The sequence below is a fragment of the Leuciscus leuciscus genome, assembly GCF_965113295.1.
Source record: "Leuciscus leuciscus genome assembly, chromosome: 12".
NCBI classification, from domain to species: domain Eukaryota; kingdom Metazoa; phylum Chordata; class Actinopteri; order Cypriniformes; family Leuciscidae; genus Leuciscus; species Leuciscus leuciscus.
Window position 1 is genome coordinate 17,613,720 of NC_138736.1, and position 12,456 is coordinate 17,626,175.

At 37.8% G+C, this 12,456-nt stretch overlaps 1 protein-coding gene across 1 annotated transcript in view; it reads left to right on the top strand.

The window, feature by feature from the left end:
• Positions 1 to 10,292: 10,292 nt before the first annotated feature.
• The window catches only part of arid1ab (AT-rich interactive domain 1Ab), an 87,902-nt gene continuing 85,738 nt past the window's right edge, over positions 10,293 to 12,456 (top strand). Inside the window, exon 1 of the mRNA XM_082186679.1 lies at positions 10,293 to 11,439. Coding sequence (XP_082042805.1) covers positions 10,555 to 11,439 — 885 coding nt within the window. The 5' untranslated portion in view covers positions 10,293 to 10,554. The remainder of the gene's footprint in view (positions 11,440 to 12,456) is intronic.

The following is a 12,456-nucleotide window of genomic DNA, read 5'->3' on the forward strand; positions in this document are numbered from 1 at the left end:
TATTATTATTATTATTATTTAAAAATGTTTTGCAGACCACAAAAAAACAATTGTGGTTAAAAACCCTTTCTGTGAACTTTAACAGTGTACGGTTTGAGAAAACTGCAAACGTACTGCAAAAGCATGCAAAGTTGTGTGGTTAAGTCACACTATGAAGACAAAGCTATAGCCTCAGATGCTTTTGGTTTAGGATCAAAACCTGTGGTTTTCACCTCAGAGCCCTATAAACACAATGTGGTTTATAAAGTGCCAGCAACAAGTGGTTTTGAGCATTATATAAGAAAAAGAGTGATCCGTTGTCTTTTGAAAAGCTTAAAAGTGAGAGATTTGATCAAATGTTACCTTTGGTGACATCTTGATGCTCTAAAGAACCACCTGACTAAATCAATCGTCACTATAATACAGAACACGCATGTCTACATTAAATTCTTTTTAAAAAGTCATTGGTGTTTTAAGCTGAACACTGTTGGTTATCTCTTGGCCTTTTTGATTCCCTTCTATTAGACTGTGACCATAATAACAGTGGTGGCATACAAACTGTTTGGACATCTTGCTTAAAAATGAATAAATATTATGTCATTGCATTAGACAACAAATGATGTGTCATTTATTTTCAAGATAGCACAAGTGCAGTTTTTTTAAGAAAACATTTTACAAAAAGATGCCTGTTACAGTATTTTACAGTAAATACTGTTCAAACTGAACCCAAGAAAAAAAAGAAAGTATTTGAATGCTTAAAACTATGAATTTCATTAGACGTCTAAAAATAGCACAAGGACACATTTTAAGTTAAAGGTGACACATTATGCCCCCTTTTCACAAGATGTAATATAAATCTATGGTGTCCCCAGAATGTATCTGTGAAATTTCAGCTCAAAATACCCCCCCAGCTTGTCAAATTGCCCCTTTTTGGGTGTGAGCAAAAACGCCCCGTTTCCCTTTAAATGCAAATGAGCTGCTGCCTCCCGCCTCTGTTCAGAAGAGGGCAGATGCTTTACACGAGCTTCGGATACTCCAGCAATAACAAAACACGTGAAATCGCGAATCTCACTCATCCAAAATCTCAGAAATCGGCAGTAGCGGAGTGCAGCCTTACGGAGAGACTCTTCAGAAGATGCACCTGGGCGTTTCTGAATGGTTAGTGGTGCTCATCGACTTGCATGTACCGTCATCATGTTTAACTTTTACACAAGCTGACAGTTCCATGAGGTCTTTATAAAACAGCTGTGACATTTTTCGGTTAAATAGTGTTCTGTACTCGTCTGTGCAGCAACGACAGAACAGTTTGCATGCTTTGCTCCAACTTTTGCCATTGCGTAAGAACTGGTTAAACTACTTTTGTCACTTATGAAAACCAAATGGTGGTGCTGTGGGTGGAAAAGTGCAGATTAAGGGGCGGTAATATTATATTAATATCCCCTTCCTGCATCAAAAGGGGAGTGAAATCTGATTGGCTTAATTTTTGACATGCTTGCAGAGAAAGGCTTACCAAAACAAAGTTACTGGGTTGTCACTTTTCACGTTTTCTGGGTTGGTTGATGCACCGGGGACCCGATTATAGGACTTAAAGCTACAATATGTCATTTGTTTAGCCGCTATGGGTCGCTAACCTCTTACAATAACAAAGGTGTAGATTGATGACACGCAGTAAATAAGCGGAATTATGAAACTTGTCGTCATGCCGATGGATCTAATAGTGTTTATGGGAAATAATGTTTATGGATGAGTGAATACATTGATGTTTTTTAACATGACTGTGGTATGAAGCAGGTCGCGATTGCTAACGAGAGACCGATATCAGCGCCACACCGGGGTCCTGGGGATATAAAGGAATGAGGACATTTCATTCTGCCGAACTACCCGCAACTACCCTCGTCATTGACAGGCGTCAAGTGACAAAGGTAGGGGCACTATTTAAAATTATGAATTTCTCTGAATCTACAAATTCATGTAAACATTTAGGATAATGCAAGTACACAATTGAAAGAAATATATAACACTGTGCAAGTGGTTTTTGGATATTTTGATACAAAATTCTTACATATTGTACCTTTAAACACAGAAAAAGTCAGATTTTCATGATATGTCCCCTTTAATATTTTCACAAAAAAGAAGTTTGTTTTACATGATAAAACAATAGATATTGCTCAAATTCAAGATGGAGGAAAAAAACCCTTCAAAACGTCTGAATCAACTTCTGTTAAAAAATTTAATAGATCTGTGTATTACATTTGTGTATTATAAAAACTAATTGCAGATAATATATTAATTAAATAAAAGGCCACTTAAGTGTAATTTCTTGACTACACTGAAATTATTTTTGTCAGTGTAAAATGTACTTCATGTGGTAATATCGACAATAAAGGTGTTTGTTAAAATGAAATAAATTATTGGTAACACTTTACAATAAGGTTTCATTTGTTAACCTTAATTAATGTATTAGCAATGAACTAACCATGAGCAGTACATTTGTTAATCTTTGTTAACATTAGTTCACAGTGCATAAACTGTTAACAAATACAACTTTAAACTCAATTTTAATAATGTATTAAATGTTGAAATTAACATTGACTGAGATTAATATGCTATAAAAGTGCAGTTTATTATTAGTTCATGTTGTTTACTAATAACTAACGTTAAAGCTGCAGTCCGTAGTTTTTCCTCTGTCACCATCTCTGTTCGAAATCTGCAATTGCAGTTATTCGCGGAATTATCAACTTTACGTGGGTTGTGCCTCAGCATGGCACAGTGTGGATGAATCCAATTTTCTGAGGAGAATGTGCGGCTGTCAATCACCGCGCCGGTGTGGATTCTTTCATTCGGAATCACAGATCAAATTGATGTTTAATTACATCAAGTGCTGCGAGAAAAGGCTATAAATCTCCACCTCCAACAATCTCACACAATATAGCCTACTAGCCGAGACACCTTCTTTATGTGTACAGATGTGATGTAATGACGCAAAGACATTGCTCGAATTTCCCGCGGAAATCCACCAGTAACACTGGAATTAAAAACATTATTACAAGCTTACCGTTTTGGATCGAGCTAAGGCAAGCAGATAGTTTTGAACACTGGCTGGTTATGTACTTGCTCAAAAATATATGGATAATTTTTTGCCCAAAAAAGTTATGGATTGCAGCTTTAACTAATGAAACCTTATTATAAAGTGTTACCAAATTATAACTGACTGAATTCAACCAACTTGAAAATAAAACAAGGTTTTACTGAAGCATAACTGTCAGTAGATATAACCTGCAGGGTACAATTACTTAATAAGTGTGATATACTCTTTTTGTTTTATATGATGAAAGTTATTTTCCACCTTGATGTAAATACACTCACAAAAATGAATTCATTACCCTTACTTAATTTTATACACAATTTAATTTAGTTCATTCAAAATAAATCAGTTTAGTTGGGTAAACATAATTTAGTTCTAATACAAACTACTTTTTTTATTTATTTTTTTAATGTTGATTTAACTTATTTTTTTCATTAATTTACTGAGGCTTAATTTTTAATCAGGTAGAGTTGTTCATCATTAAACAATGTATATAATGAATTCCTAAGAAAATACACTGAGTGCCCACAGCAGCACAAGCACTACTCTTCAGCACAATGCCAACCACAACATTCAATAACAGAAACTCCTCTAAATGTCCAACATAACTGAACATTAAACATTCACAAACTACCAACATCTTTTCCTTTTCTGAAAAACGCATTAAATAACACTTAATCCCTAAATTTACTCTCCTGATGCAGTCCCTTGCAAAGCATGCTGTCTTTCTCAAAAGCATTGTGTGCTAAGTTGATTGTATGTGGCAATGGTTCTACGATCTACTTAGGCCTACGATGCTTTTGGGAAATGCAGCCCAGTTAGTTATGTCAATAAACATTATTCATGTAGTTTTAATACAAATTAATTGAGTGAACTTCACGTTTAAATAAATTAAGTGGATTGAACACAATTTAAGTTGTGATAAAATGTTAAATTGTGTTATTTTAGCTCATTTTAATTAATTAAACTGAAGAGGCATATATAAAATATATACAATATATTTGAGTGTATATTTGTTTTAAAATGCCAATTGTGATGAACATAATGTGTATAATAACCTCAAATCACAATTTCTCATGGAAGCAAAATTCACCAATCTGCAAGGAGCAGCCAAACAAACATTTTCTTCTTCTTTGTCCTTCAGCAGATGTTCTTACACGAGTCACGACTATACTACCCTCTATAGGTCTGGTGCAATCAGTGTGCATTTGTCGAATGTGTCCATCCTGAGCTTTATTGGAAATTGTATATTGGGTCAATGTAACTCAATTAAAATAAAACAGTGTTTCCTTGTTTTATGTTACATAAACCTGATTGAATTAGGTAACAACAAAAGTAGATTTTAGGTAGAATCTGGTAGAAATACCTCAGCAACAACCACACGTTCACTTTTACAGTGTGTTTAACACAATTAATACACTTTTAAAAAGTGCACTTTGTAATAATGTCAAATTCAATATTTAATTGACAGTACATTTTAAATCATTGTTTTAATAATATTTTGTTGTGTTTAAAGGAATTACACTTATTTTGATGTGTTGACTAACATGCTAAAGCACATAAAGTACTTGATTATGATTTTAACTGTAGTTTATTATTCAATATTACATTTAAAGTTAACATAATACATGACATTACAAGTTCATTAATGACATTGAATTATATTTTACTATAGGACACGTGTGTGAAATTTGAGAACTGACTTCATACATCCAATAAAAATCATCTTTAAAGTCCTGTAGTCAATAATTTTATCCATTAAACTCATCTTTGATCATCCAAAATGACATATTTAAGTGTTTTTTCATTGAAAAATGTCTTCATGCCTTAAAATAGCTTGAATGTTACTCTACACCCTTGCCTCATTTAGTACACGCAGTTCTATGAATATGCAAATTAGCCCCGTCTCGACTCACTCACACCAGCTCAGATATCACTCGCTGATGATCAGACGTTGACCTGATTGGTTATAAGGTAGTTTGTGAAGTCAGAAACACCAGCGATTTCAAACCGCGTTTTTGATACTGTCTTTGGTTCACTGCAGTTTCAAGAAGAAAATACTCAGCATGGTGTTGACTTATGAATTTACACATGGTTTGTCTTCAAGCATATTAAAAACACCACATAGATATATAAACAACATTAAAAACTTGATTTTCACAACAGGGGGACTTTAAGAAATGTGATCAGAATTGAAAAGTTATTTCTGGGAAAAGCACTAGCAGCATTCGTGCCACTTGATTTCATATTTCATCGTGCACTCATTTTAAATTTGACGTAAGTGTCCAAATACTTAAGTCCAATGTTTAATTAATTTTAAATGTTATTATCTTTGTAGTTAAAGATTCTGGCTTACAATTTATGTAAGGTGAAAAATATACATTTTAAGCTAGCAGACCTTCTCTTAACTCTAATCAGTGGATGATCACAGCTTATCAACAGGTTGTTGTGATAAATAGCTTCCACTTACTATTCCAGTGAGTGTATGTGCTTAATATTTAAGTAACGGCGTAAATCTTGCAAATACAGTGTATTTTTGGCCTAGGTTCCTCTTGGATGGGTTCCAGGCTCGTCATCGCGGAGACCGGGGAGAGCCCTCGGCAGCGGACCACAGGTGATGCATCACGCTCAGACTCATGGGTAGGTGGTGGAGGGGGACAGAGTAAACAGTCGTAGATCACAGGCTGTCACAGATGGGCTGTGTCACGGTGCCCATGCGGCGAACTCACAGCCAGAGGCCTGGTGATCTGACTTTGAGAAAGCTTTTAATCGGAGTTCATTAGAAGGGTTTCACAGCAGAAATTAGAGGTAAAGACACTTATGCAGAAGCTTCATTTATCCTTTGACAACTATGACTAAGAGAGTGAATGTGAAATCCATGTAGGTGGTAAAATCTCTGATTCATTCTTTTCAAGTGGGGGAGAGCTGGTGGCCAAGCATTTCTATTGCTATACAACCTGGTCTCTCAGTCTCAAAGCCCAGGACTTGCAGCCAGAGCCAAATGTTTCAAAGAAAAGTGGCCCCTAAAGTCAATGGCATTCAATGAGCCCTGGATCTAAAGGCCTTTGTGCTGGATTCTTAGCATTCAACTTAAATCTTCCCATTACAACTGCCTATCTGCTAATCATGTTCATTCTTTTTGTATTCTTTTGTTCATTGGCAAACAACATGTCCATGAACTTCATTTAAAAAAAATATTTTTTTTTTTTTATCAAAATCTAGATTTTTGCTAAAAAGAAGCATACTTATAATGGAAATAATACACTTTACAAGAATAAATTTAAGAGCAAAAATTGATCAAATGTTTTCAGACACTTAAGTGAATGTTAACTGCAATTAAATGAAAATGTAATAGAGTTTATATTTATATTAAATGCAGATATTTAAACTTATAAGTGTTCTTTTGACCCACTTAAGTAGGCTACATATTTGAAGTAGCCTACACTACAATTGCAAATCCAATACAATTATGCACACTTCATTTTTCATCAGGAAAAGTGTGTATTTTATGCACTGCAAAAATGGTTTATCTGTATTTTAAGTATTTTTTCCCTTCATTGTAGTTCATTTTATATGAGGGCAAACAAATAAAGTCTTAAAGCCAATGTGAATTGATTTTGCAAGCCATTTTACAATAATTCGACATATTTATGGGCAAAACAGGATATTCCCCAAGAAAAAGTGTAGACTTTTGTCCATTACAGAAAGCAGTCTGGCTGCATGTAAGTATGCTAAAACAATGCCTAATTAAACATGTTCCTATTAGTTAACATTATCCGATAGCCACGTACCATATGCGAAAAGGGAAAGGGAAATCATATATTCTGATAAAAGATTACAAATAAAAACACTTTTTTCCCTGTGAATAACATGCACCAATGTATTGTACACAAGACCAGGGACACACATTAAGAAAACAAATAGGGTCAATTTTGATTTAATGTTGACTTTTAAGCACCTATTGTTATAGTAATTTGCTAGAGTAACTGGAAAAATGCTTTGAAACAAACATTAAATTGGTTATAAATGCAAAAAAAAAACGCTGGAGAGAGTTCCCAACCCCCTCTGCTGCCTGCATGTCTACATTCTAGCCGCACTACACTCGCAATTCTGCTGATATAGTCAGCGACTGACCCCCCTCCTCCACCTCGACACACACTCAGGCGCATTCGCACCAAGCACACACACACACACACATGCGCACAAACATGTGCATTTATAAAAGATTTTTGAGTCTATTTGACTTTATAACAGTAAAAACTTGTTTATGAGCACTGACACGGGTCAGGCTACCTGGCGTCTTTCGCAGGCGCAGGTTCTGCATTGTAGCGAGAAGGCGCTGTGCGTGTTTGCTGCCCATCCCCCACAGCCAGATAGCAAAGTTCTGCTGCTTTTGCAAGCACAGAGCCAGCCGCTGCTGCGAGAAGCGAGGGAGAGAGAGAGAGAGCGAGAGAGGCAGAGGCAGACAGGCAGAGAGAATGAGAGGGGGTGGGGAGAGAGCAGCAGTGTTTGAGTGGGGGAAAGAGCATGGCTGTTTCCATTTGGTTATTTACTTTGCCCTGCCTGTCTCTAAGCTTTCTGGTATCTCTTTACCAAACCAAGTACATGTTTCGCTGTAGAATTTGGTGTGCCAGATTTGATTGCTGCGGCCTACGCAGTTTTTTTTCTCTCCCTTTCTCAATGGCTTGCGCTGCATTTCACTTTTTTTCATTTTCACTTCCTGCTCTCGGTCCATCCCCCATCCTCTTTCCCTTTCCATCCCTCTCTCTCTCTCTCTGAACACATGCGCACATACACATTAGCACACAGGCTGTAATTTCATGCTGTCCTCTGCACAGATCAAACATAATTCTGCTGCAATAAACCCTCTCATTTGCTGTCTGAAATATGCAAGAACACACTTGGTTCTAAACACTTGTTTATATTTTGTATAGTGTTGTACATTTCATGTTATAGTTCTGTAAATATGATGTAACTATTAAAGTAGTATTTTTTGTACAATTGTATTTATTCCATTCTTAGCGGTGCCCACCAAATTTGAACAATCCCCTAATTAAAGCATTAAAGTGTGAAATGTTTTATGTTAAAATACTTTGTCCTATTCCAGCTTAATATGGTGAGATGTGTATGATTTCCCTGAAAAGTGTAAACAACGTGGCACTGTCGGTCCTCACAATGTTGTTATTAACTAAAATTAAATGTCATTTGTATTAACTATTAAATATAATTTTTGTGAAGATGAAATTAAAATATAAATATTAAATGAACAGATTAGATGAAGTGAAAAAATTCTCTTAAAATTAAATAAAAATAGAAATGTTGCTTATAGGCTGTGTTATAAATATTATTTATAAAATAATTTATCTGAAGTAGGCCCACTTAAATGACTAAAACTGAATAAAAAATAAATTAAAGCTAAATAAATATGTAAATAAACAAATAAAGATGACAAAAGAACATAAGAAAATTACAAAAATAAAATTAAAATAAAAACAGAAGCTAATTCAAGATACGAATAAATATTATAGTATTATATAAATAATACTAAAATAACAGTGGTATCAGGACAAACCCAACACAGTAACATGACTTTTATTAACATGAACCAATGGCGTGAGTTTGGGGTGGGATAATCCTTTTGGCTGACCAATGGCTGATGGGAGGAGTGTTCATGAAACCTGTTTGAAAACAGTCATTATTCTCGAACATTCTGTTTGGTGACAGGAGTGGCACCGAAATTACACACTTCCCCTTTAGAGATAGGTGCGCGAGTCACACAATTTTGTGTAACGGACATGAATGAGATTCGGTTTGAGACAAGGTGTGCTAAGCGATCATAACTTTGCAGACGTTAAATGGGTGAAAATGCCATATACTATAAGAGGAACCTGGTGCACATCGACAGAACATAATATCATAAATACATAGAGGTGGGCCAGAACCCAATGGAACCCACATGTATTACGCTATTTATTGTGTTATATTACCTTGTTAGTAAATGTAAAAACAAATTAACGCTGCTGCGAAGGTGTTTCTAATAAAAGAGAATGATGGCAAATTTGACACCTTTCTCTCTTCTAACCAACATTATCGATCTTTCTTTTTTTCCCTTTTTTGAAAAGTCATGGAAACTCTATCACTGATTTTTTTTATTTTGCTATTAGAGCAAATGGAAATACAAAAATTATATTTGCTGCCGTCTCTCGTTTGCCGCTATAGAAGTTTACCCAATTATAATGACTTCCGCTTCTGATAACCCCGGAAATGTGAAAAGGGTCCATCACCCAGCAACCCCTCGGCAAAGCACTCAACACCATAGCAACTGCATAGCAACCACACTGGCGGCAACTGCATAGCATCCTGGAATCCCTAACATTGTGGCACAGTTTTGCATGGGCACTTTTTTTTTTTTAAATTGGCGTGAAACGGAAGTTGAGATCCCTAATGTGACGTATATCTGAGTGAACGTCTTTTTGAACAATAAATAATGTAAACACTTCTTTTCTCATTTGTATTCTGATGCCATTGAACATATTGCTAATACATTTTGTAGACTGTATACAAAGTTGTATGTCATAAACATGCCATCTCTGTATGTTTTGCAAGAAAAGAAAAGTAAAAAAAACAACAAAAAAAAAACAACAAGAAATAATGTAGGGCAGACTTGATTTTGTCAATGGGGAATTGTCCCGCCCGTGTTCCAGTAAACACATCATCCGAGAAGAGAATAGATGTTGCTGCAAGAGAGAGGATAGGCTACGTTATTTTGGTTAAAGATTATGAGGGCACATGAATAAAAAAATAAATAATAATAATATATAATAATATATATATAGTTATTATATATATATTAAATACTGCAATATTCCATACATTTATTTATTTATTTGGATTTCATGGTGATGTTAAGATTTTTTTTTTTTTTAAAGAGTTTAAATTGTTCATTGCACTCCACCTAATTAAAAAAACAACAACAACAACAACAACAACAACTCTAGATTCATTTAATACAATACAATCTCTGTTTTATGTATTATTTAATAAGAAAACCCAAAGCTCACACGTATTTTGTGTTTATTCCACGAACTGGAGCCAGAACTATGTGAAAGTACCTGATGACATACTTCTCGCTCCGGATCCGCATAGCGCTCCATGACGCATTTTACATGTGACCGGGCGCTTCGGTAAAATGGCTGTGTCTCGCGGAGCCTCGTGCTGGTTTGATCGGTTTCTCTCTCGCGCTCTCGTTCTGTAAGAGGCCCCCCCTTCACATACACACTCACACACACATTTGTGTCGGTTAAATTCATTCCCGGGACCTTTATTTATATTCTCCAAGAAACTTTTTATACTCGAGTCGCATTCGGGAGAGAAGACCGAATTCGGTCTGAAAGTCGAAGGAATGATACGGGACACGGGCACGTCTTTATAAGAGCGTTGTATTTATATTCAAAGTGACTCGCGGTGAAAGAGAGGGAGAGAGAGAGATCATGGCCGCTCAGGTCGCCACTCTCAACACTAGCCCGCCCGTCGAACTTAAAAAGCCGGAGCGGGAGCCGCAGGACGAGTCGGTGCTCGGAGATAAGCAACAGGAAAGCAAGGAGCCGCGCTCCGACGGCGGATCCCCGGGCCAGAAGGAACTACAAGACGGGGCCGATGTGGGAAATGCTGCTGGGGGAGGAGGAGGAGCAGGAGGAGACCCTGACATGAAGAACGGCAACGGGAACCCGTCCAGGGTGAACAATAACAATAGCCAGAATGATTCCGAAGGAAACAACCACCCCGGCATGGCTCCCCACCACACGGGCGCCTTCCCCCCACCTCCATACAGCTACAACCAGCACTACAACCGGGCCCCTTTTCATCAACATGGCGGACAACAAAGCCCTGGCATGGCAGGGCCGGCGGTGATGGACTCATACCCGCCCAATTCGCACGAACACGGCTACCCGAACCACTTCAACAACTACAGCCCCTTCCCAAACCGGACTCCGTACCAGCAGGGCCAAGGCTACGGCATGAATTCCCCGCGAAACAGCCAGCAGCCGACGGCCGGGGGGCAGCCAGGCAAGCAACCGCCGCCAGGAGGAACTACTACTGCTACTGTTGCTTCCTATAACAACCAGAGGTATAACATGGGAACCCCTCAGCCCACGTCCACCCCAACGCTGAACCAGCTTCTGACTTCTCCCAGCTCCACGAGGAGCTACCAAAACTACCCGGCCAATGAGTATAGCGGCCAGGACGGGGCTACCAAAGGACCGGGGGACATCAGTAATCAGTACGGTGGCGGCCATCCGGCCTGGCAACAAAGAAGCCATCACCCTCCTCCAATGAGCCCGGGAAGCACTGGACAAGCCCTCAACAGGACCCAGGTAAACTTTGCTTAACTCGCTTGGCTAGAGCTGTGTGCTTCGGTACGAGAGTCTGCTATTGTTTCTTCCGAGGTGCGTCCCAATTCGCGTACGTAGACACTATGTATGCCGTTTTGTATTATATAAACAGTGCGAATAGTGTTCACTGAAAAATCTAAAAAGAACAAGTGCATTTTAAATACCCGGATGATGCACTCATTTCACCGAAAATAATGAAGTGTGGAACGCTGGACACCTCATGCACCCAACGGTCGCAGCTTTCCTTACTTAGCGGAGGTGGAGGGGCTTTCAGACTACTGCATGACAAAATAACCGTATAAAATTCATACAATAGACGGTTGAGTACATAGTGTAAACGCATAGTGTATAGTATGACATTTGGGACACAACTTCAGTCTGCTCTAAAATGGCTGCCTCTGTTTTTCCAGCGAACTCAGTCCATGTAAGCAGCTTTTATTGTACTGTATTTCTGTCCCTTGTTGACTAGTTTTGGGCTGGTTGTGCGAGACAGATGTCCAGAGCTCGGACAGGGCTGATGGGGGCTCGAGTTTGCATGCTGAAATTGAAGTAATGCTAATTTTTGAGGCAGGGCTCGCTACGTGCATGCAGCAAAAAGTCCAGCTTCTTGTAAGCCAAGATTCACATGATTTGATAATAGTTTTGTCGAGAAAGTTTTGAACGTTTTTGAATAAAGGTTGTTTGTTTGGTTTATTCTGTTAAGATATTCAAGTTCGTTAACGGCTCGTTTATTAGCCCCCAGACTATCAGAGTAACTGCTAGTTAAAAACCGATGCTAAACACATATTTTCAGCCCGAATATATCACAGTTCGTGGGGTAAAAGTGTACATTAACGCCGCATTAACAGTTAAGATCGGTTTGATTTGAAACGCGTCGCGTTTGGGAGTGTTTTGGGGCGTTTTTTGGGGCTGTACGTGTGTGTAAACAGGCTGAGTGATGTGAGTAAGTGCAGCGGGCTGCTTTGCTTTGGGATTTGAATTATGGAGGTAAAATCCTTC